Below are 27,113 nucleotides of genomic sequence, written 5' to 3'. Positions count from 1 at the left end.
TGGGTTATAATCCTCTCGAGCTATAAAAATAAATCTATCACGAGGATAACTCTACAGGCTTTCTGATTATTGGCTATTACACAGATCTGGGAATGGGTGAGGAGTCATTCCTTTCCTGAAATTACTCCACTTACCCTTGATCCTCACCATAAAATGTTGAATGTTTAACAAGGAGGCATAGTTTCATTTTTGGGGGGAATGGGGGAGTATATTTGAATAAAAACTCCTTTTAAATATATCTCCTGATTATCTTTGATACCATTAAATCATTTCTTCAAAGGTTCAGTTTTTTTTTCTCCTCTTTGGTATGACTCTAACAATGATTGAACCTTCATCTCCACCTCAGCTCATTGAGTGGCATAAGCTTGATAACAAAATGGTGATGGTCCAGTTAAAAGTTGAAATTAGAATGTTCTCTCGTTTCAAAGTGGTCAACCGTTAAGTCTCTGCAATTTTCTATTTAGGATATTATTGATATTTCTTGTTCGATGTTAATCCTGTCCAATCTTGAAGTTGTGTTACAAGACATTCTGAATCTAATATTTGTGACATTGGCTGTACAGCACTCTCATCTGAACAGTCGACATCTTCAACACCAGAACAAGCACAAATTGAGTCTTTACACATTGTAAGAAACTTATCTGAACTTTTATCCCCGTCTTATTCTCAAGTGAGTATACCAGTGTTTTAAGAGATAATAGTTAAACAAGGGATCCTTTGAAATAGAGCTTCTGATTTTCTCAAAGATAATTGAATTATTTGTCCAGAAGTTGTTTGATTTCACTAGTTCTAAAATTTCCCCAATATCTGTTCCCATGTTTAAATTTCTACAATTTCAGGAAAATGTTAGATTTTTGGATTTCTTGTATTGGTTGTATAGAGGTTGAATTTTGAATTCACAATATGGTTGACCTGTTACTGCCTTTTGGTTGATCTCAACATAAATTCCAAAGTACTAGAACTGTAGTTTGCTATCTAGTGATCTTATAAAATTTCCTATTTCATTGCCTGAGTGATTTTTACAATGTTTTATTTCACACGTAACTTAAAAGCTGAACTTACTAATACCCCCCCCCCAATGTTTTCAATTGGTAAATATTCTAATACAACTCTTTGGCCTTTTCACTTGAGTTTGAGTGAGCCATCTCCTGTCAATTTAGTTCTATTTCACCACAAGCCTGACAAATTTGATCTCCTGCCACAATTGATACGTTTATTAAGATGTGTGTGTAGGGGTGAATTTTGACTATGGAGAATTGTCTTGAGTTCTTGCCTCTCATGCAATTAGACTTCAGAACTTCAGAGTCACATGTCCCACCTTATGCGTGTAAAGTGACTGGAAGATTGGTTATAAGATAGTCAACCAAAAAATCTAATATTTTAGCTATCTTTTCAAATACTTGAAAAGGATTTATCATTCAAATACGGTAGTGTTTGAATATATGGTTAAGTGGCAGTTTTAGTCATTTAGAACTGCTTTAAAGCTTCACCGTTCACTCATTTTTTGACCAAATTTCAAACAATTACTAGTTTATAGATCACCTTAGTTATATTGCCAAAAAAATAAATTTCAATTTTTGTTCAGTAAAACAAGTTATGAATTTTCTGCTGTTCAAAATCATAAAAATATATAAGGTGAGCAACGCTTTTATGACTGGTTTCCATAGCAACCACGTCGCTTCAGCGACTACTGTTGCTATTAATTCACTGCTGTTGCTAAAAGTAGTAACAAATGAAATTGAATGAAAGCATGAACGGGAGATAATTGAGGGTATTTTATTGAAAGCAGACGAGTGCTGTATATTGTATTATCTCTGTTTATGGGGGCAAAAAAAAAAATAAGACTGAAATTAAAGAACAAGTGAATTTATTGGAAGCCTGGGAAAATCATGGATTACAATAGAAAATTGCGAGCATGAAAAGTTAAACTTAAACATGGAAAAGTAAAGGACTAGTTAAAAGTGGAATAGTAAAGGACAAAATATTCTAGTAAAAAATATAATCCATTTATAACTTAAAATATTGCATTAAGAATTTTTTTTTTAATTTATATTATATAATCAATTCTTACTGCTGCAATATTTTAAGTTATAAATTTATTTATTTCTAGAATATCTTGTCCTTTTCTTTTCCAGTTTTAACAACTAGTCCTTTACTTTTCCATGTTTAAGCTTAACTATATTACTTGTCATGCTTGGATTTTTCTATTGTAATTATCCAATCAATGGATAAGCCAAACTCTTTATCAGCATGTAAATTTAAATTGGAACTTGTGTTTAATAGATTGTTTCTAATAAATATTGGTTTGGTATTAAATAACTCAAAAATGGTTACATATGGCATCAACAAATTTTTTTTTTTTTTTCTCTTCACTAAAAACTTTTCATCAATATTTCAAATTCAAAACTTGCAGTAATATTTTAAAACTAGAAGGGTTTCTAGTCTTGCTTAGTTATAAAATATGCTTAAATATATTTTAATTTATGCATATTTTGTATTATTACAAAGCCAATTCTCTATAAAATATATTTTACCTAATATATAGTAATGATTTCAGAAGTTAAAAAAAAAAAAAAAAGACTTGGGTGCTATCAGCTAGAATCAAAATACTAACATTTAGTGCTCCAGCCGTGTTCCTTATAGTTTCAGCTATCGACAGATGATCTAAAATAAAACCTCTTTAAGCTATGAATAAATTTGAGCAAAAGTCAGAAATATGTTGGCAAGTTGTAATGAACATTTTGTATTTCAACTAGCCGACATACTTCTGTACACATTTATCCAAACAAAGATTTTACTGGTTATAAGCCATCTCTAATGTATGGTTGCTATTTACTGTTCATTTCAGTGTTATGTGACCAGTAGTTCATTTATACACACGTATGTACATCTGTTTCATTTATATAGATATAGGCATCTTAACCAAAAAAATCTTTCCTCTATAAAAAGTACTTCTCTCCCATTAGACATAGGAATATGAAAGTTTTGATCTCTAAATTTGTTATAGCAGCTAAGCTTATTTCTGGTTAAGAGTAAGTTTGTTTTTAGTTAGAATGTATATAAAATTAAAAGTTCTTAAATGTTGGATAAGTTTTGTATTCTGAAGCATTCTGACAGGGAATCTGAGTGATAAAGTTTATGCAGAAAAAAAGTGCCAATATTACTCAACTGTTGGTGAGAAAAATATTATGCATATATAATTAAAAAATGGAGGAGAACCTAAATGCTTGATGTTTCGCCCATTTTACGCAGAATGAAATTGCTAAAAAATGGTCCGTCGAGCATTTCGGTTTTCCTTTTCCATTTAAATCATATCGCAGGATTTTTATCTTGTTAAGATAAGCGTAAAGTTACATAAGTTTATTACATTATCAAGTAAATAAGGATTACAAAAAGAGGAAGAAAACCTCTTTAGGCCATAGCATTTCAGAACTAAGTGCTTCTCATCAGAAGAGGAGAAAAAGCAAGGACACTGGATATTAACTTCCATCTCATTTTATCCTGGAGTACATGTAATTACCAATGGAGTACTTTCCAAGAACTTGAGTTGATTTAACTTTTTTTTTTTTTTTTCCTTACTCTTCTCTTAATTCTTTGTCGTTCCCTATCTTACTCTTCTATTTGTACTTAATTTGCCCTGCTTAATTTAAATTATAAATATTTTTATTAAAACTTGATTGTAAATTTTTTGAAATTCTAAAAACTCTTTTGAAGTTTAAAAATTTAAAATATTTTGATAAATTAAGATTTTTAATATTTCATTTTTACAAATTGTTTTGTATATTTAAGCGTTCCTTCCCTTTTACCCTTATATCGCCCCCTATAAAATAATTTTTTCCGTTTCTAATCTGAATGTTTTGAAAGTCAGTGTTATTTTATATTTACTTTTACATAATATTGGCTTTTTCTCTTCGAGGAGATGCATTTAGCTTTGAAATGTTATGGTCTAAAGAGGTTTCTCCCTTATTCCTCTTTCTGTAACCTTTATTGACTTGATAATGTAATAAAGTTTGTGTGCAACTTTGTTTTATCTTATTCTATTTTCTCTTCTTAACTGGGTAAAGCTTTTTTTTTTTTTTTTATCTAGATAGGTTTGCCTTACTATTAAAAAGTAATTTTTTGGCTTAATAATATATATATATAGTATGAAATTGAAACATTTAAAGTATGAAAATCCTTGTTTGTGGTGTTCCCACTATTTTGTGGTTTAATAAATGTCCCTTCTTTTTAGTAATGGTGGATATCAACATGGCTAAACATGTTATCAAACCAGTGTGTGTAATAAACATGTTCTTCTGCTCTCCAATAAAAAGCATGCAGTCATTTCTCAGAATTTAACTGTTCATGAAAAGGTATCAGATTACATGAAACAGATGAAAAAGAAAAAAAAAAAAAACGCCAGTTGTGTGATGTAGCAAGGAGCAATGAAAAATACCAGTAAGAAAATGATACTGCAATATTGGAATGTCAGTCTTGTGTGAATTGAGATATATATATGCACTCATTGGTGTCTGTCATGTCACAGTTTGTGTTATTGCTATCTTTCAGCAGACTGGCATCTCCATCATTTCATAGATTCTTGTTCAAAACAGTTCCTTAAAGTGAAGCTCGTAATCGAAACATCTCACAAATATAGGGCAAAAAACTCCCCTCCACCCTTTATCCAGGCTTGTGTCTCATGTCGTGTTTTTATAATTTATATTTTTATCATGCTACTCTTTATAAACTAAATAACTGACTGAAAACTCTTGAACTTGTTTGCATGGGTTAATTTTAATTTTCATACTGATTGGGGATAACAATTATGTAACTCTGAGGTGTGTTTAAGGAATTCTATAGGGGACCCTCCACCCCCAGCCTTCCTTTTTTTTTTCCGGTTTCTTTTGATAGATGACATGTTAGAAGATATTCTTATCATGGAATGTAGATAAAGAATGAAAGCTCTCAATACTGAAAATATTTTTTTCTTTTTCCTGTAGGTAAATAAATATACACTTTCTTCCCAACCTCTTTAACCAGAACGTGTGTCTAACCTCATAAAATATAGATCTTTTGTGTCTATTTTCGATGTAAATAATTTCATTAATGCCGATCTGATATTAAAAAACATTCCCAAAGCATTTTCTTTATACTCGTGTAACATTTTTAAAATTTTTGTATCCTCAAACAATTGATAGAAAACTTTTTTGTCACAATGAATAGAAAAGTTAGATTGGTTTCTTGCTATTTGCTTTTTATATTATTTTTTTATGAAACTAAACTTTAATGCTTCAATGTTATCCTTTATTAAAAGTGAGAAATTTAATATACAATTGTTAAAGTCAAATTTAGATTCGTAAAACCAATTAAATCAACTGGAATGTTTCCAGATTTTATCAAATCTGATTTTATGGTAGTTAAAGGCTATACATATATTTTGGTATATAAGAGGCTGTGAATGTTCTAAACAGCGGGGTTGGAAGTGTCGTGCTTGGTATCCATGCTGTCTAATCCATAGGGTTGATACCAGTTATATTGCAAGCAGTCAAGGCACTTCATACGAACTCAAATCATTGAGTTCATGCAAAAGGTAGCATACTGTACTTGACTGCTAGTTTGCTGTCACACATCCACCTGATGAAGACAATCGTATGAGAGCCATTGGAAATTAGAAGCATTGGGGGCCTATGTCTTGCTCCTGTACAAGATGGTGGTAGGCCAAAAAGACATTTCCTTGGATCTTGAAAGAAAGATATATGAAAAGATTAGCAGCAGCTTTGTGGATATTCCACAAGCAACACAGTGGGCAGTGATCGCACATTTGCAATCATCACCACTAAGTGATGCCACCAAGGTAGTTTTGACGTCATGTTGGGTGCCATTCACATGCCTAAGTGCCACTGTTTAAACATCGATTGCATGGGCAACACCCAGACATTTTCAATAAACATAATCTGGGCCAAATACTAGACTCTCAGCAAAACCACTACACTTCCTGTGGACGCATAATTTGCACTGGGAGTTTTCAATGGATTTCATACCTACATTTCTGTGACACTGTAGGGGAAAAATGCCAGTGTCCCATATTGAAATGACTGAGAGAAAAACAGTTGTGTGTAAGATAATGGAGATGGGTGAGAACTAAGATATCGAAAATATTTTTGGATGCTGAGGCTATTAAAGTTGTCCAGAAGTTTTGATACATTGGTGATATCATTGGAGCAGGGAGACGCAAGAGGTAGAAGTGTGTAGGAGAAAATTCAATTAACTTCTGTTACTAATCAGCGGATCATTACCACAGTCTCTTGAGAAGAGTCTTATCAGGCATATATTTGTGAAACTTGATCCATGAGGATTGCAGACAGGTATTATGGAAAGGAATGACAAACAGGTGTGATGAGCCAGGAAGATTACGTTTGAGCTGTATAAGTTGATGTATGCAGAACAGAAGATTTTGTTGATTTGATCAGTGGAAGAATGTATGAGTTTAGTGCATGTAAAACAGTTGAAGTAGCAAGGTCAGTTGATTGGCAAAAACCAAAGAAAACATGGGTGTAAATGATAACAAGGCCCTACAAACAAATTTATCTTTAGTTGACCGACGACTAAATATTTTTGTTTACTAGACAAATAGAAAAGTTACTAGCTAAACCCACATGATTTTTAGAATATGACATCTTCGTTCTGTGATGAGTATGTACATCATAAAGATTTTTCTGTATATTTTTAAGTGTAATTCTAAATATACAACAAATTTTATGTTGATACTTGAAGGTATAAACATTCTGATTTCTTCAGATGTTTTTTTAAACAACCTTTGTTAAAAAGAGTACATTGTTCTATTATAACTTTTGTTTAAATAATTTAACTTTTATTTAAAAAGTTGAAAAGATTTTTCACTCAGTAGTGAGCTTTGGAAGATTGTCAGTGGAAGAAATACAATTGCTGAAAGATAAGCGTTTTATGATTTCTAATCGCCACTTTGAAAAATCACCCACAAATGCAACTGTTTCACTCGCAATGTAAAGCCCTCTATAAAGGTGAATTTGAGAAAAGGGAACAGGAACATGGCTAGAGATGTGTTGGTTTGAAGGTCAATTTCTAAACGCCATCTAACACGTGTTAACATATAAAAATAGATATCAAACCAAATGATGTGACAAGAGTTATTTTTGTGAAAAAATTGTTACATAAGTTTTCTTTATTTAATCATATACAAAAGTTTTGACAAAGCCTTTTGAGGCAGGTTTAGTCAGTGCTACAACTCTAGCCATGTTCTGAATGTTAGATACTGTTTGCAACAATACACACGTGTAAAGTTATTTTTTTAACACTAAAGTAGTTAGTATGTTAAGCGGATGTAAGAATTAGGGGGGTGAGTACTGCATAATCACATTGATATGCCGGTTCTTGTTAGATCACTGAAGTTAAGCCGTGTTGAGCCTGGTCTGTACTAGATGGTTTACCACCAATTTGGGCATTCCAGGCACTGTATGTAGGGAAATGTTGATATCTCCCTGCAAGAGTTGCAAAAACCAAACGTCATCTCCCCTGGGATATGGATGCAACTGGGGCTGCTTCTTGTCATTTCCTCCTTTGGAGAAAGTTGGTTAAACCCACCTTGGTGTAAGTGCCACAGTTTTATTTCATTTTTCATTTCTATGGGGTTGTGTTCAAGGTAAATGTCAGTAATATAATATTACATGTGAATAAATGCTGGCCTCCTAATTTTGTTTTTGAAGCAGGGCTATGATTCAGTGGATTTATAGTGTCTTGGCAGTTCTGCTTACTTGCGATTGAAGCGGTTTAACTTAGTCTGCTCTGTTTTAGAGAGATGTTGAATAAAGCTCTAATTGGATAAGTTTACACATGTCACAAAATGACTGAACAATAACACATCAAAACCAACATAAATGATATATAGTGACTTTCTCAAAATTCTATCTTCACAGCTAAGATGCAATTCTGATGTGCAAAAGGCGCACCAATTGACTGAACAAAATATTTTTTAATGTTTCACTAAAAATGTCCTGCATCATTTCACATAAATGGATACTTCTGTTAATTGAATATATGTGAATTTTTGTTTTATTTAAAAAAACAAAAAAAAACTCCTGAAATGCTTCTTATATTAGTCTTTTTGTAATTTTGTTAATGTGAACTTTTTTCTCTTTGCAGGTTACATGATGAAATCCGAGATTTTTACACTTACATGTCTCCCCGTCCAGAAGAAAAACACATGAGAGAGGGTGTCGTGGAAAGAATACGGCATGTAGTAAAACAATTGTGGCCTGATGCACAGGTAAGGGAATCATGTAGATTTTAATTATATATCTTATCTATTATATAAAGGGCAGTTACACGTGTTGGAAGTCAAAAACTATATAAGATGCTAAGCTGATATTTTTTGGCATTGCCTTGGACAAAATCTGGGCACTTTTTAATTTAATATTCATTGTCTTTATAATTGTAAGCTGCTTTCAGTAGGAAACCCCTATTTGGAATCTATCACTAATTGCTATTTATAGATCCATCCTAAGTACTCTTATCTATAGTTAAATAGAATCTACAGTTTGCAAACTATTTACAAAATGTCTGTCTACAAAGTAAATCCATTTTATAAATATTTAAACATTAAACGTATAAACTTTTATCAAAATGAATGAAATAAGCATTAAATGGCTTCAAAATGGTTTATATGCTGTAAGCTACAACCCAGCCAGTGTCTGAATCAGAATGTTTGGTGAGAAGGTGGTTCCAATGATGCACCAAGCAAGCACTGTAGATGGCTTATGTTTTTCTCCAACATTTTATGTTTCAGTCTTTAGGTCATGGGTGTGTTTTAATAGATTCCTAATTAAGAATGTGCAACAAATTGTTATAAATATAAGTTCAAACCCAGATTGCATCGAACTGGCAGTATCCGATATCAATTATTTCTGAGTCAGTGAACATCTCGCAGAAAGCCATTGAAAAGCAAATCAAGGAGTGTCTACAGCAGCAATTATGACGATTGTAAATTGGTGAAAAATAGCTGTCATTCATGTGTCTGGGGAACCACTTTTGCATCACTATTCCCATGACAATCCTTCATGATCAGAAACAAATCACATACACGCACATCATAGCTGTTAAACATACACTCCAAACAGAATCTGAAATAAGCCGTTCAAGTGTTATCTCCCTTATCCAAGAAGAAATGGGTATTATAAAGTTTCTTTGAATGTAAATATTGATGTAAATTTTTTTTTTTTTGAAAAATATAACTTTGTCACTTTTGAAGAAATGATAAGAGAAAAATGATATGGGTTTTTAGGGTTGGGTGCAAGATTAAAACCTGTATTGCTGAATGGGCTTCCTAAATAGTTGCAAACTATTTTTGGGGAATAATCAATACCGCCTCTATGCATATCTTATATGCATAATTAGTTGTAATAATGAAAATAATCATTGAATTAGTAAACAATAAGAACAGATAATGAATTAATGAGATGTCCTTTTGCCATGAATATACAAACTAGTAGTCTATAGTATCACTGTTGTAGGCTTAAGATTAACAGCCTGAACCACTGGAAAATGTTAGCAAAGAAGTAAAAGAAAAATAAGGAACAAGATTTATCCATAGCCTTGAACCCCTGGAGGGGCATAGGCCATCTACAACTTTTTGTAGATGTTTTTGTAGCGAGGAGTTCTTTTTACAAGGTGAGGGGGCTGGCTCCATGCCCAACCTTCCCAGAAGGTACATACAGCGCTTAGCCTTCCGAAATGGTCACCCATCTGATACTGGCCAGGCTCAACATTGCTTAACTTCGGTGATCTGGCGAGAACCAGTGTGTTTGTGCTGTACAACAAGATTTATGCTGAAACTGAATTTTTATTCAAAATTTAACAAGCCGCGTGCATGTGTGATTCTCCTCTGGTGCTGCATGTGAAATGATGCCACAAAAAAAGTGAAGAAATGATGAATGTGAGAAGCGTGAAGGGCCAACGTTGCCTTCACATTTTCGCCAAGTTTCAGAAAAGTCCAATGGATGGGGCAAAAGTTATCGGGTAAAGTGTCATTTTTTGCAATTTTAGGCCATTAATGGACAAACGGTGCAGTTTCACGCCTTAAGACATGTATATTTGAATTCAGCACCATGGAAAACCACTATATAGACATACGTATCAAGTTTTTGAGTAATATGAAAAAAAAGAGCTCCAAAAGGCATGTTTTTTTTTCTTGTTTTTTGTTTTTTTAGCCCTAAAAGTCTCGGAGGGATGTGAACCAGAATTTTGCCAGGGTCACCCATACTGAATTCATATTAAGAACAATGGCCTCCACATTTTAGCCAAGTTTCAGGAAAATCTAATGGATGGATCAAATACTATGGGGCAAAAATGTGTCATTTTGGGGCATTTTTGACCTCTTTTGAGTCCTTGGGGATGCTGAATCCCAGTGTTAATAGATAATGGTGCAGTTTTAGGCTTTAACACATATATTTGAGTTGACCACCATGAAAAAACACTATATAGTCAGATATGTCAAGTTTTTGTTAAGAAATATGAAAAGAGCCACAGAAAGTCCTCAGCCGCGAACCAGAATTTTGCTAGTGTCACCCATACTGGATTTATATTAAGAACAATGGGCTCCACATTTTGGTCAGATTTCATAAAAATCTAATGGATAGATCAAGTTATGGGAGAAAAAAACTTGTCATTTTTGGCCATTTTGGGGTATTTTGAACCTCTTTTGAGCCTCTGGGACGCAACAGGAATTTTCACAAAAAATTTTTTCTACAGCACACCTCTATTTAATGAAATACAATTTGTGGCAAAATTTCAGGAAAAACTAATGGACGGTTATCTGGAAATCATCCAGACTAATGGACCTATGCACAGACGGACACACGGATGCCACTGAAAACATAGGTTCCTCTCCGATAAATCGGGGGACCAAAAATAAAAAATTTGAAGTTTCTGTGCTAAAAGTAAATATCACGTTTCATGAATTTTAAAGACTGATTCCTGATTGAGTGACAATTCCTATATTAAATTAGTTATTTCCGTTAAATTTGATTTTATGGTGATTAATTAAAAATGTTTTAAAATAAATTATAGCAAAGCAAATTGTTTGTAACATGGTACGAACATAACTAATGAAAATTGACTTGTAAGAACGTTATTTGAGTCTTTGTAAATCCGACAAGATAGATTTGCTGCATCCCCACAGATAATTATTTTAATCGTGTTTCTCTCCCCCTTGGCTATTCCTTCTACAGCCATGACTTTGGCAGTATCTTAATTATTTTTTAATACCATAGATGTGCATGGTCTTAGCACACATGACAAACAAATCTACATTAACATTTAGTGACTATTCTTTTGAGATTTATCAATAAGTTGTTTTGCAGAATTGTGACTTTCCTCCAGCAGGTTTTATCTGCACACTTCAACACTTGAGTGTACTTTAAAACTTCTAGTATATTTGCATTGCAGATGATCTCACGGAGACATCTATATATCAAGCTTAGAATCAAAGTTTTCTTTTGATAATAGATTTCTTCCAATATGCCCACTCCCTACTTCATTTTGAATTTTTGTTATCTTTGGAGAGCACCATCCACTATTCAAACCTGTTTCATTCTCTCACTTAAGTATCACTCTCATTTAGATCTATTGGCTTGTTTTCAGTGCTAAATAAACCAGGAAACAGTGGGAGGTGTATATTTTGAAGAAATGGGAGTGAGTCAACACCAGTTAAGACCTACCCAACCTGTTTGTATTGTCTTTCTTCCATTTTATTTCATTGAGCTCTGAAATTGTATGTCATCCACAAGCAGACTGTTTCTCTATACCACATCTCTTCAATGCAGCTAAATTAGCACCTCTCCCTAGCCAGGGCTCAAAAATGTCAACCATCTAGCTCATAGTCAGCAATTCTATCTATTCAGCATGAAGAAATGATCGTAAATGATATCTGTCTATTTATATAAACACCTGGACCACTGCTTTCATGATGCTTGCTTTATTTACAAAAAGCTTTGCATTATGCTAAGAAGCAGCAGAAGACAATATTTCTCTACCTGAGAAGGGGTGGGGGCTTATAAATAAAATGAAATTCAAACAACTGGGAATAGTTTAAGTAGTGTGGCCTATAAATGCTGTATTGTAACTGCAAAGTTATCAAGTTAAGTGTAAGTTAGACAGGATGAGAGATTCTCCACACTTTTGAGAGCTTTTTGCCTAATTTGAAATTGTATTATTTTAGTACAATTGAATTATTTGCTATCTGTTCTGTCCTCTGTTAGGAGTAATCCTTCCAGGCCAAAATAATTTCTATTTTTTGTCTATTTGTGTCCCTATTTGAGAAGCTGGATATTCCCCACATGAAAAACTTTGATTACCTCTTCCCTCATTAGGTGGCCAGTAAAGGGATGTTTGTACATAAGATTTTAGAGTAAATTCTTGTACAACAAGAGCACCACCCTGAGTGACTGATTATAATCCAGTGATATGACAAGATGATCCATGATCACTTTAGCTGCACATTTTTGATCAGTTTCTTTCTTGGTTGGGTTACTATGGACTTGAATGAGGATTCCCTTCTACTATATGTTTGAAACCAAAGTGATTCTTCACAATCGTCCAAGACCAACAACCTCTGCCAGTTCTGTAACTTCACAACATTTCTACCATGAGAAAATAAGGAGTGGTTTTGGTTGTTGGAGGTTTTTTGTTAGGCTTATCATTTGGGATATTTACTGATGAGAACTTCTCAAAAACAGTCTTGATAAAAACTTTCTATATGGTTCTTTTTAAATTTTATTCTAGCTTGGGATGGAGCATCCTGCCAGATGGCAGACATTCACCTGTTATCTCATGCATTCCAACTGAGATCTTTAAGATTGTACCTAACCATCCCTTTAAGTGCAATTGTTTGCATCTCATGCACTTGGTTTACTGGGTATATATGGCAAGTAATTTTTAAAGTTTTTTTCAGGAGTCTGGTTGGTTCTATAATTACAGAAAGGATGGAGACCTAAGATTTCAGTTAATTTTCATGCTGTACATAAAGACCATGCGATATATATTTGAATATCATTATCATATGTGTAGCTGGGCCATGTTTGTCTACAATTTCACAGTACAGCCTTGTAGAAATGGCCTTCTGTAAAGGTATGTGTGATGGGCCGTTTTAGGGTTTCACTTGTATATCAGAAACTGTATGAAAACGCTTTTCAAAACCTGAAATGGTTTAGCATAGTGCTATTAAATCCCAAACAGCTATATTCAAGGAAATGTAAAGAGTTTTTCAAATTTCACTAAAATTTTATTAACATTTCTACTACTAATAGTAAGGAAATATTGAGCTAAATTATTATAAACGTTTAATGCCTTTTTTTTATGATAGGAAATGATAAATCTCAAGGAAATGTATTTGATTACATTTTGGCTTTAATATAAATAAAGAATAGGAAATGACATTTTGTCAAGTTCAATTTGAATTTCCAGGCTACTTACTTGAGCTCTACATAGATATATTTTCAAAGAAAAGATGAAAGGAATTTCAACAAATTTTATTTTTAAAATCTTGCAACCTTTACCTCTACCAGAAAGATATATATATAATATGCATTAGATTTCATTTTAAAACAGCTATAAATTAACTAAACTGGCCCATCTCAAAAAGGAAAAAAAAAACAAAAAAAAAAAAAACACTGGGAAGCTTAAAGGTTGGAGATCAGTTTGATTTTTATATTATAAAGAGCCACCTTTCTTCCCCCAAAATGTATAAAATGTATTGCCGGTTTCTTATTAGATTTTATTGGCTTTTTTATTTTAGACAGGAAGGGTTTTTTTTTTTTTTTAAATTTTTTTTACACAACCTAAACTAATTTCTTGATTATGTTTGGCAATTTTCTAATTTACAGGTGCCCTTAAAAGTTATTTACAGTAGGCAAAATCATAATTTATTTACTGTTATGTTACATATTTTATTTTCAAGTAAAAAAAATCCTTTTTCCTTTTTATGTAAAACAGAAGGAAAGGTTACATATTGCATGAAAAATGTATCTGTCAATGTTATGGTTTTTAATTAATTTAAAAAAGAATTAGGACTTATTTTTTGAATTCCATTTGTGTATTGTTCTTTGAATTTTAATACATAACATCAATAACTCATCTGGACAACTGTAAACCAGGAAATTACTGGTTTTCTCTCCAATGTTTCGTTTCATGATGCACAACTAGATTTCCTGATTTTCATGCTATGATCATGTTCTGTCCTTGACCAGAGGTTAAAGACGGTACATGCACTCTTTTTGCCCAATTTTTATCATGAAAATAATTAGTATCCTAATCAAAATATAAACAGAATATAAATTTTAAACTTATACTTTTATACAATATATATTTTCTTTGAAATTGGAATGTTTTCGTTTCAACAGTTAAAATCAAAATTTAAAATGGTATTTTAACACGTTAAAAAAAAAAAAAAATGTATCAAAACGTATGGTGTATTTTAATCTGAATCTTATCAATTGCTTACATTGTTTTCTGCTGTTTAGGTACCCTCTGCTCCCAGCATACCAAAATTGGAGGGTGGTAAGGAATTAAAAATGGAACAAAGATTGAAAGTTTTATCTATATACTAGTGGGGGTGCCCGGGTATGTGTAGGTGGTGTAGTAAGGAACCCCGAAAAAAGTGGTAGTAGCAGGGCGAGGGAGGGGGAATCAAAACAACAGTAGGCAGCCCAGGTGGAAAGTATTAAAAAAAATTTTTTTAAGTGGGAGTAGGTAGGCTTGAACCCATAACACAAAGGAGGAAAAAAAAGTCAATGCCACCATGCCGCAACCGGAAGTCCCGAAGGAGCGTTAAAATTAAGCGTAGGCAATCCAACCGTGATGATGACTTGCTGAAATGTTGGCTAAACAAAAGCGACCCCTCCTTGTACAAAACTACTCAGTTGAGGTTGAAGGAATTAATGTTTTTGGCCAATATTTGGATATTTGTTGTCTGAAGGACCGAGCTTGAAAACAATGGCAATCTCGTGAGGATTCATTGCGTGTGCGAAAGTTCTTGCGAGATACACACATTTTGCCCTTTATATATATATATATATATATACACATACACTAGCGTGGCCTGAGTGTTTGTAGGTGTGTAAAAAAAGGTTGTTAGTAGGCAGGCAGGCTTGAACCTGTGATGCAAAGGTGGAAAAGAAAGTGAAAGAAAATCTAACACATTACTGATGCTCCATCGTCCGACAGGAAGTTCGCAATGTTGAAATTAAGTAAAGTCAATCAAACCGATACAACGATACGATGACTTTCAAAAATGGTGACGCAAAATAAAAAAAACTACTTCTCCCCTGTAGAAAACTGCCCAGTTGAGGGTGAAGGAATTAGTGCTTTTGGCCAATTTTTCGAGTTTTGTTGTCTGAAGGGTCGACGTTTACGATACCAGTTTGGTCAGGTACCATCACATGTCAAAACTTTTTGCAAGACATACAAACACACACACACACACACACATGCACATTTTGCCTTGTGTGTGTGTGTGTGTGTATATATATATATATATATATATATCACTAGTACGGTTGCCCGGGTGTTTTAGAGGTATGTATGTGTGTGTTGAGCACAAAAAGTGTTAGTAGGCAGTCATGCTTGAACATGTGACACGAAAGCGTAAAAGAAAGTGAAAGAAAACATGACATCTTACCGCTACGCTAAGAAGACATAGGAAGTGAACAGCATTCAAGTTTAACAATGTCAATCAAAAGTTGACTTGCTAAGTGAATGAGTTAACATAGGTACAGAAATGAACATTGGTTGAAAGCCAGTTCAGCTTTCAGACGATTTGTTTCGCCACGATGTTGGGGAAACCAAGCTCCCCAAAAAAAGGGGAACTTTCAAATGAATAACCCTTGTTGGTATAAAGGGGTTTTCCCACATTGATCAAAGCTAATTGTTTTCAAGACGTCTCTGCATGAAAGGCCGCTGTCGCCTTTGCATCGGTGACTTTCGCTTTACTTATATGACCAAAATAGCATGAATTTTGTGAAAATCGCTCAAATAAGATATAGACGATCTCCGTTCACAAATCATAGATATTACAATCTAGGGAGTATATAAAAGTTTGGTAAATTTTCAGATTAAGTCCACCTCCACAATTTTCTTTAAAATGATGTCTTTCATAGGTTTTTGACTATGCTGAATATGAAAATCGCATTGAAATTTTGCAGAAATAAGTAGTTATCGAGATATAAAAAGTTGTATTATACATTGTATTCTTTGGCTGCCATCTTTTTTACGCGCATGCGCGCGGCCATAAACAAGTCTACTCATCTATGACTGACACTGCACACGCGTAAAAAAGATGGCCACCAAAGAAAACCATGCATAATACAACTTTTTGTATCTGGACATACAAAAAAACGCGTGTGGCAGTTTTGTCACACACACACACATATATATATATATATATATATATCTCAATCTATATCTCTATAATATAAAGCTGAATGTCTGTGTGTGTGTGTCTGGTCACGAATAGGCTCCTATATGGTTGACTATTTTAAAAAACTGATTACATATAATGGAAGAAGATGTATCGAGACACAGGAATGGGTATGTTTGATCTGGCAGAACGGTGTTTCATTAAAATTGTGGAGTCTGCGTTCGTGCCTGGTTCACAAAGTATGGAAATAAAAAATTTAAAAATAAAAAAAAAAAACGTTTACAAGTGTTTTTGATATAGATGTACATAATAATACTTTGGTAAGTATGTTTTAACTTAAATAGGGATGGTATAATAAAATTGTGCGGTCTGCGTTCGCGCCTGGCCTTCGTAGAATGGAAATAGACACAAACTTTAATAAAGACTTTTCATATCTATCTGCGTAAGTATACTTTGATAATTATGTTTCAGTTTGAAGAAATATGGTATAATAAAATTATAGGGTGTTCGTTCACACCTAGCCTCCATAGAATGGAAATATGTCACAAATGTGATAAGTGTTTCAGTGTGAACAGGTATGGTATAATAAATTATGGGGTTTATCTATTTTATTTTTACTTTCATCATATTTTGCTTTGATTTTGATACCCCCAAATTCGAAACTATCTCTTTACAACCCTTCCTTTTCATAACCTATCATACTTTCGTAAATCAGAGTCCATTTTCTGTAGGCTGTTTTGAACCCAGTCAACGACGGGTACTTTTGCTAGCATATGTATATATATTAATAGGATGCGTGTGTGTTATTTATTGTGTCTCGCTTACATCCAAGTGACTCGTTTGTTATGGACTTTCATTTTTGTAATAATTTTATCCAGAATTAAGTTTTGGCTTCAGTTTTGATTCAAGCTGATGCACCTAAATCATATGGATATATATTTTTGATTTTTGAATCACAACTTTATAATATATAAAAATCAATAGAACATTAATTCTGTAATATATCCTAATTCTTGCATACTTTATGATTGGGCTATGCCGGGCATCCCTGCTAGCCTAGATAAATATTTTTGCAGTTTTAACATAAGAGCTACAATAATATGAGGGCCTTTTGGCCAAGATCAAAGTGTAGTATCTGTTCTTCAGATGCTGCACTTCTATTTCCTGTTTTTCGGCAGAGGAGCAGTCCTTCACGACTGAGACAATTTTTATTTTTGTACCTTTTCTCCACGTTAAAAAAACGACCCTGGTGTCTAACTCTGTCCCGTGGGGAGGCATTGTAAATAGGTACAATAATATCAGGGCATCTTCATTTATGCTGAACATCCACAGAATGCCAACATCAATATATTACATATGAAAGAATCTGCTGTGGAATTTCCACAGATCCTGCTAGTTCTTCATAAATCTTTTATGGTCTCTATTTTAAAGTCGCAACTCTCATAAAATAAATTTTAGAAGGTTGTATTTCAGCAGTGGAATAAGAGAATGATTAAGGCAAAAATTGACCAACTCCATCTTGGTGAAATGGCATAATTTAACAAGCTGGGGAATAACTAATCATTATGTAAGTGAATGAATGACTTCCCTACAAAGAAACTTAAAAAAAAAAAAAAATGTCTAAACAAATCGAACTAAAACTGACCTATGAAAGGGGGGGGGGAGTAAACAAAGTAAAATTTTAAAACCACATCTAACATAAACTCTAGAACTTCTTGGAGTTCAAGCACTGCCATTTAGATACTGTTGATGTCTCTTCATTGATGCCTTCACCAAGACTTGGAATGGTTAAACATGAGAATTGCCGACAAACTGAATCGGCTTCCAGTCGGTCCTTCACTTAACATGGCACTTGATTGTGAATGATTGATCCAGAGAATTGGTATACCCTTTACTCTTACAATGTTCTGTGGGTGATGTCACTAAATTCAGTCATTCTGGGTTCCAGTTGATACTTGTTGGTTACTCCAGCAAAGGCCCTGGATGTCGAAAGGTCCTGATCTGACAAACTACTATTGTAAAAGATCAAAAGGGGCAATCTGTCCAACACTGCTCACCAAAGTCTGTATCACTGAGGAGCAAAGGTCGTTTCAAGTCAAAAGAAGAAAAGAATAAGTATATGACTGATCCTTTTGTATAAAGCAAATTGATTATTCATTGAAAGATTACACAGCTCTAATCATTCACAAGGCTTTGACTCGCGATTCTAATGTTCGTGTCTGGATGGTACTATTGGTAAAGTCTGGGCAATTTTCAGGTTTAATGATCTCAACCCTAAGTTGAGGCTCAGTCTTAATGGCATGGATTTGATGGGCAAGCAGAACGAAGTCTCTGAAGCTCATATTTTGCCTTATGTCAAGAATTAGATAGGTATGACTCTGCACTTTTTCCAATAGAATTTAATTCATAATTCTCAATATTACATTATCATTTGAAATAATATTCACAAGTCCCAATTCTGCAAGGATTTGACTTGCAAGATTAGAAATAGTCAGTGGACCTTTATGCTCACTCTTCATTCCTTCATCAACCACAATCTCTCACTGTGCTCCTGACAGAAGCAAGTTCAACCTCCCCTTGGGGTGATCTTTCATGATTATAAATGCGTTTTCTAAATTTGCCTTAACCACAATTTCTCTTTGTATAATCGTTGTCAAAATTTTAACCACAGGTAAGCATCTTTTGGCTGTTCATTAATCATCAGTGTCCACTTCACCCCCCCCCTCCACAACCATCTTCCCAGTGATGAGTGGTCCTTCTGTTTACTAATCTCTGATTTTGTTACTTTGGATAAGCAATATTATTAGTTTGGCACAAAGCAAATACTCATTCTTTGTACAAATAAGTGATTAACCTCAGTGATCAGTGTTGAATTTGGTCAATCATATTTCCTGTTTATTAATAACATTGTTTTAATATCAACTCTTTACCGTCTATTCATTTGGTTATCATAAGTTATCTTTGTTTTGTGGTTTATTCAAGGTGAATGGCTCACCTGCCACTTGTGACCAGCCAGCAGGGAAACTCTGACATACACCACTCCCTGATAAATGTAATTGCTTTTTATAGCATCCGCCGTGCCTCTTCTAATTCTTTGAGAAAATTAAATTAACCAAACTCTCTTGCTTAGCAGATCCCATCACTTTTCTAATTAAAGTTTTCTTTTACCAAAACTTAATTCAAGCTGGCCTTAACTCTTTCAATCCAATAACTGTCACACTGGTGGGTATTGATAAACTTCTCCATTATTCCCACTGCCAAATTCAAATAAGACCTTTCTCATTCTTTTGTCACCATGACATTTTTCTCTGTATGCATTTCTAGTGCAAGTCATTCTATAATGTGGCATTCAAACATCATCCCCCTCCCCCTATATCATTCAGGTATCTGGCGTGAGTTCAAAAGCTGATAATGCAAATGTTCTGTGGGCTCCACACAATCTGTTGCTCTTTTGTAAGAACTGATTCTATTCTTTAAGAGAATAAGGACTTTTCTTTGAAACAATAATACCCCATGTTATTTATTTTTAAGACCTAGCAATAGTGGGTATTCAAATTTTCAACTTTTGACATATTTTTAACTTTAAAAATATATATGAAACGTTTTTCTTAATGAAAAACAAATATTCAAATAAAAATAATTCAACAAACTTAAAACCTCTTTTAAGTATAGAATCCTCTTATTTCTTAAAATAAAATTGAGAAATAAATTTTTTAAATTAAAGCATATTACTGATTTGAGGTGTACAAAAATTGCTAAAGGAAAGGGAATTCATATTTGGTTAAAAAAAAAAAAAAAAAAAAAATATCCATTTTTTTTCTGGAACTAAAGTTTGCAATGTTCTGTAATTGCTTATTTTTTTGTACAATTTTTAAAAAGAAAACATTTCTCATCCGTCAACGCTTGCTAATGTGGAAAATAAGTGCAACCATTTGATTTAAGGTGATAATATTAAGATGCTTTCAGAATAAATCGAACAAAAGAATTTTATATCATGAATAAATATTTGAAGACAAAATATATATTAAAATAACTGAATTTGACATTCAAGTGTTATGTTGTAAACTATGTTATGCATGAAATCTTTTGCAAATTTCAAAATTATTATAGTGATGAGTACAATTCTTCTAAAGCCAATATTACTTTGTGTAAGTCTCATCTCTAGCAATACAAATGCTAATAGATGAGACATGTTTTTATTTCATCTGGTTTTCTACTAAATTGAGAAACAGCTGTTGATATCTACTTAAGTATTGTTATCAGGGAGTGACTTATTAAGATTGTCACATGACATGTCAAGTGGTTAATGAAACTAAAATTTCACTTTGTTTTTTTGTTTTTTTTATAGTGTTCACAAATCCCTGTAAGAAGCTCTGCTTGTTGTGTTTCAGTTTGAAATAGTGTTTTTTTATTGTTAAACATGGTGAATTGACTGGATAACTCTTATTTTTTATGCATCCTTCATCAATTTTACAAGCTCTGTCATTTTATTTATCAAACTGAAGTTTGCTATTTCAGTTTCCTTAGTATATCATGCTTAAGATTGAAATATCATGCATCCAGTATTTGATTCATCAGTCAAATAGCAAAACCAGTTTATCTAAATCATAAACGTGTATTCAAACAAATAATTTAATTTCTCAGTTGAAAATTACAATGTAAAAATGCTTAAAAATTTACATAGTACTCAGATTGGTTTCAACGATAGTTGTAAAACTGCATTTGTGTGCACTCCTTGTACAAACTAATTGATCATCCAAATTTGATACTTGATTTTGACATTGGCCTTAATGTCAATCATGTGATCTCCTTCAATGAAGACATGTTTTTTTTTGTTGTTGTTTTTTTTTGTTTTTTTTTTTCACCAAATGACAAGTTTTCCTGATTTTCGAATCCGTCTAATAATTAAACAGAAGTAGTCCATTAATTTAAGGCCCATCTGGATCTAATAGCCATAGAAACCAATTTTCCCTCTTTTGCTGGAATATATATATATATATATATATATATATATATATATATATATAGGTATTAGTGTTATTTAGAGTAGACCGCACAACCAACCTACTTAAAATTAATTGGCTGCTTTATCACTGGGCCCAAACTTATTGACCAGGAGGCCCTCTATCTAATAATTTTTTAAAGTTTCAAGTGACTCCAAGTAACAGCATTGAACATTGTATCCAAAAAGACATTTCAAAGAATCAAATGATTTCTTAGGTGGTCCTTCTCCTTTTAGCTAAATATTACTACTGTTATAGGCTTGTTGCCTATAACTTGCATCTATGCACCCCACTAAACATGTAGCATTGCATATGTTTACATTATTTTAAAGATGAAACCAGCTAAATCTTACTGATTTACTTGTAAAATTAGGCGTGCCTTTCAAAAAGGGTTGTAGACCCAGTTTACTCTCAATTGATATTAATATAGAATGCATTGTAATTTAGGGTTTACAAGGATGCGAGACGTCCCCTGTTTTTGTCATTTGGAAAAGGCGGATTTATGCTCCATTTGAATCCATGATTATCTTCTTTTTTTTTTTTAAGCAAAATCTGATTTCTGCCAAATACCTAGAATTTTTTTAAATATTTTAATGTTATGACTTTATTTCTCATTTTATTTATTTCTTCACGTTATTTTTCTTTCTTCACGTTGTCTCTCTTTCTTCACGTTGTCTCTCTTTCTTCACGTTGTCTCTCTTTCTTCACGTTGTCTCTCTTTCTTCACGTTGTCTCTCTTTCTTCACGTTGTCTCTCTTTCTTCACGTTGTCTCTTTCTTCACGTTGTCTCTCTTTCTTCACGTTGTCTCTCTTTCTTCACGTTGTCTCTCTTTCTTCACGTTGTCTCTTTCTTCACGTTGTCTCTCTTTCTTCACGTTGTCTCTCTTTCTTCACGTTGTCTCTCTTTCTTCACGTTGTCTCTCTTTCTTCACGTTGTCTCTCTTTCTTCACGTTGTCTCTCTTTCTTCACGTTGTCTCTCTTTCTTCACGTTGTCTCTCTTTCTTCACGTTGTCTCTCTTTCTTCACGTTGTCTCTCTTTCTTCACGTTGTCTCTCTTTCTTCACGTTGTCTCTCTTTCTTCACGTTGTCTCTCTTTCTTCACGTTGTCTCTCTTTCTTCACGTTGTCTCTCTTTCTTCACGTTGTCTCTCTTTCTTCACGTTGTCTCTCTTTCTTCACGTTGTCTCTCTTTCTTCACGTTGTCTCTCTTTCTTCACGTTGTCTCTCTTTCTTCACGTTGTCTCTCTTTCTTCACGTTGTCTCTCTTTCTTCACGTTGTCTCTCTTTCTTCACGTTGTCTCTCTTTCTTCACGTTGTCTCTCTTTCTTCACGTTGTCTCTCTTTCTGCAGGTTAGTCCCTCCTCAGTCCCTCTCACTTCAAACATTAATATTAATAGAGTGCATTCCCAAAAACACTACTTCAGGAAAAAAGAATAGACCATGGTTTTACAAAGAATGTGAAGAATCAATAAATCTGCGAAAAGCAGCATTTAGAAAATTTAATAAAGAATTAACAACAAGCAACTTAATTGAATACAAATTGCATCGAGCAAAATCATGTAGAATAATAAAGAAAGCTAAAAAAGAATGCTGGCAAGAATATGTCAGCAAGATCAATGTTTCCACTAAACCAAAGACAGTTTGGGAAATGGTTAAAATAATTTCTGGAAAACATAACCCAATACCAATTAAACATCTTTTTACTGAAAATACCAAAATAACAGAAACGAAGGCTATAGCAAACAAATTAGCAAAAACATTTTCAGAGAACTCTTCAAAAAACTATAACAAAGAATTCCAAACTATCAAGGAAAATATTGAAAAGTACAATCTAAACTTCAATTCCAAAAACCTTGAATATAATAAACCTTTTTCAATAAGAGAATTGGAAAATTCCATAAACAAATCACACAACACAGCCATAGGACCAGATGAGGTCCACTATAGTTTTTTGAAAATACTTCCAAAAACTTACTTTTACTAAAAATCTACAATGACATCTGGATAAAAAAGAGATTCCCAGAATCTTGGAAACGTACGATTATTCCAATACCTAAACCAGGAAAAGATTCTTCAGATTCTGGAAATTATCGACCAATTTCACTAACAAGTTGTATGTGTAAAACATTAGAGCGAATGGTAAATCATTGCCTAATTTGGTATTTAGAAACAAACAAATAACCAATGCACAGTGTGGTTATCATAAAAATCGTGGATGTCTTGACCATTTGGTCAACTTAGAATATTATGTCAGAGAAGAGAAGCCTTCATAAGAGGTGAACACTCCACAACTGTCTTTTTCAATCTAGAAAAAGCTCACGATACTACCTGGAAATTCGAAATTATGAAAGATCTATTCGACTTTGGACTTAAAGGTAAACTTCCCGAATTTATTCAAAATTTTTTAACGAACAGAACCTTCTATTCTAAACGATATAAACAGGAAGGTGTGCCACAGGGTAGTATATTATCAACAACCCTATTTAATATAAAAATCAACAACATAGTAAAGGAACTTACTCCCAACATAAATAGAACATTGTACGTGGATGATTGCTCTATAAGCTATCGTTTCAAGCACATCCATACTATTGAAAGAAAATTGCAACACAGCATAAACAAAATGAATAAATGGGCAAAAGAAAATGGTTTTAAATTTTCAAAAAATAAAACCAAATCCATTCATTTTTGCAATCAACACAAATTACACAATGATTCCAAATTACAACTCAATGGAGAAGATATCCCCTTTGTTGATAAATACAAATTTTTAGGAATGATTTTTGATAAAAAACTAAATTTTAAACTATGTTAAAAAAAATGTAATAAAGCTGCGTGTTGTGGCTCATACAAACTGGGGAGCTGACAGGCGGACCTTGTTAAACCTGTACAGATCCCTAATTCGATCAAAAATTGACTATGGCAGCTGTATATACCAAGCAGCAAGAAAATCCTATGTGAAAATTTTAAATCCCATTTACCATACAGGACTGAGACTTGCACTGGGAGCTTTCAGAAAATCTCCAGTAGAAAGTTTGTATGTCGAAGCAAATGAGCCTCCACCTAACCTCAGATATAACAAGTTAGCACTGTTATACTATACAAAATTGAAGGCAGATCTCGACAATCCTGCGCACGACTGCACTTTTTATCGCAAATATATAAACATTTATTTCCCCAAAAAAAAAAAAAAAAGCCATTAAAACATTTGGCTTACGAATGGAACCTTTTATTGAAGAAGCAGAGATCCCGATAACAAAAATTCACAAAACATTTACTCCTAAAATACCTCCTTGGAACATTATAGTACCGATAATAGACTTGAGCCTCTGTAATTACAAAAAAAAAAAACAACTCCTCCTATAAACTTCAAAGAAAAATTTAGAGAAATCACAGAAAAATACCCTGGACACATCAAAAAATACTAAAATAACAAAATACCTCCCAAAAAGCTGTTCAATTTTCACTGCAGAAATTACCGCTATAAATCTAGCTCTAGACCTAATCAAAGAAAATAGAACCGCAAACTTCCTTGACTCTGATTCCCAATTTGTCATCACAGCAGTTAAAAATAAAAAAGTAAATAACCCCCTAATCACAAATTTCCAGCAACTAAAAAACGAAATCATACTCTGTTGGGTCCCCAGCCACATTGGCATACAGGGTAATGAACTAGCCGACACAGCAGCAAAGGCAGCCCATAACCAATCTATTGACCCCACTTTCAAAATCCCATATATAGACATCAATATATATATATCCAAGATAAGTGGCAGTCCTATTGGAATAACTTCCCAAATAACAAACTTTTACGAATTATACCCAAATTAACAAAACATGAATATCAAAAAATAAACAAAACAAAATGTCATTTTAACAAGACCTAGAATAGGTCACACACCTAACACATTCTTACCTCCTAAAAGGAGAAACTCAACCCCAATGCATTCCCTGCCAAGCACCACTTACTGTAAAACATCTACTAACTGAATGCATAGATCTTTTACGAATCAGGAAAAAATACTACAAAGAAATAGATCTTCAAAAAATCTTCGAAAAGAATACCGGAAAAATCTTATCTTACATCAAAGAAATAGGACTCTTCCCAAAAAATATAACCCCAAAAAACCTTATATTCTGCAGAAACAAAAACAATCTGCCTTTTCCCACTTTTCCATCCTATTTTCGCCTTCTCTTTCTATCTCACCCAATTACTAACTGGTTTTCAAACTTAAAACGCACTGATCAATAATACTGTAACCCTTTTCCCCCTCTCATTGCAAAACCCAATCATATTCTGCAAGGCAGAGAACAAAAATGACAAAATCCACTGTAAAACACCCAAACCAAAAGCTACAAACTAACGATTGAAAATACAAGGAGCTTGAAGAATAAAACTCATAAAATAACTGGATACAACATCGAATACTACTAACTAAGGGTTAAATGCCGTTAAACAAAACTAAAAAGAAAAAAAAAAAAATCCGTCTCTCTTCGCCCCCCCCCTCAGTCTCTCTTTGCACCTCCCACCTGGTCTCTCCGCCCCCTCAGTTTTAGCTGAATTTGTTTTGTTTACTTGTTTATCTTACTTCAAAACGATTCACATATGGGTAGGGAGGTATATTTTCATTCAAAGAAAGGTCTTCTCATCCATGGAGTTTTTCTCTTGCTAACAATCATGTTTTTTGGCTCCCTAAGCAAAGGTGGGATTAGACCTAATAATTCACTTCCGTTAGTCTGTTTGCACTTTTCTCAATAACCACGGCTTGGATTTTTAAAAAAAATTTGCACAAACAACCCTGCATGCTTGTTTCTTGTGTTTCTTCAAAATAAACTTCATTGTTTTTTACACAAAAAGCTAATTTTAACAGAATCGAACAAATTTAAAAGCAAAAATGAAGTTAAAACCTCAGTTAATACTTTAAGTATGGAAAAGGCATTGTAGTCCCCCCCCCCTCGCAAAAAAAACTACTTCAGATAATTATGTGAAAAAATTCTGATAAACTTGGCAGAAAAAGAGGTACTCAATTATTTTTTTTGAGTGTATAGTGGAAGATCAGTTTTACATGCAAATTTATTGTCATTTGTGGGCAACTATAGTGTTTTATGGCAGTAAACTTTTTTGCTATAGGAGATTAATTCTGCATGGGAGAGGGTCTACTTTAGGCAATTACATGTTCTTTTACTTTTTGAGTGGGATTGCCGCTGGAACTTTGTGTAAGGATTAAGGAAAATATTTTTTTTCTTTTAAGACAAGCTTCCCACTCAGACCTAGGGTTAGTGGTAGGTTAATGTTTTTTTTTTTTTTTTTTTTTTCTTAACATAACCATAAAAAAATCATCAAACCAAACTTACAGAATATATCTCCATAGTTTTTTTTTTTTTTTTTTTTTTTTTTTAACTGTGCTAAAAAGCCTAGAAATACATTGCTTTAGATTAAATATTGTGTTTAAACCTTTTGTGTCCCATTTAAAGGTAGTCAGAAGCAAGTCCTAGTTGAGGAAAATGGATACCAATAGTTATGGTTACAGGGCTCTACAGACAAACTTATCTTTAGTTGACCTTTGACAACTAAATATTTTCGTTTACTAGCCAAATAGAAAAGTTACAGCCAAACCTGCATGATTTTTAGAATATGACATGTTCGTTCCGTGACGAGTACGTACATCATAAAGATTTTTCTGTAT

General features: G+C 33.3%; 1 protein-coding gene across 2 annotated transcripts in view; it reads left to right on the top strand.

The window, feature by feature from the left end:
- The window catches only part of LOC145293221 (terminal nucleotidyltransferase 4B-like), a 165,684-nt gene that overhangs the window by 89,397 nt on the left and 49,174 nt on the right, over nucleotides 1-27,113 (top strand). For both annotated transcript variants that reach the window (XM_080139775.1, XM_080139767.1), the window contains exon 2: nucleotides 8,158-8,281. In XM_080139775.1, the coding sequence (XP_079995901.1) occupies nucleotides 8,158-8,281 (124 nt within the window). The remainder of the gene's footprint in view (nucleotides 1-8,157; nucleotides 8,282-27,113) is intronic.

This window comes from Euprymna scolopes, chromosome 2 (genome assembly GCF_053919585.1).
Source record: "Euprymna scolopes isolate OS-2025 chromosome 2, ASM5391958v1, whole genome shotgun sequence".
Lineage (NCBI taxonomy): Eukaryota > Metazoa > Mollusca > Cephalopoda > Sepiida > Sepiolidae > Euprymna > Euprymna scolopes.
This window is presented reverse-complemented; position numbering and strand designations above follow the sequence as displayed.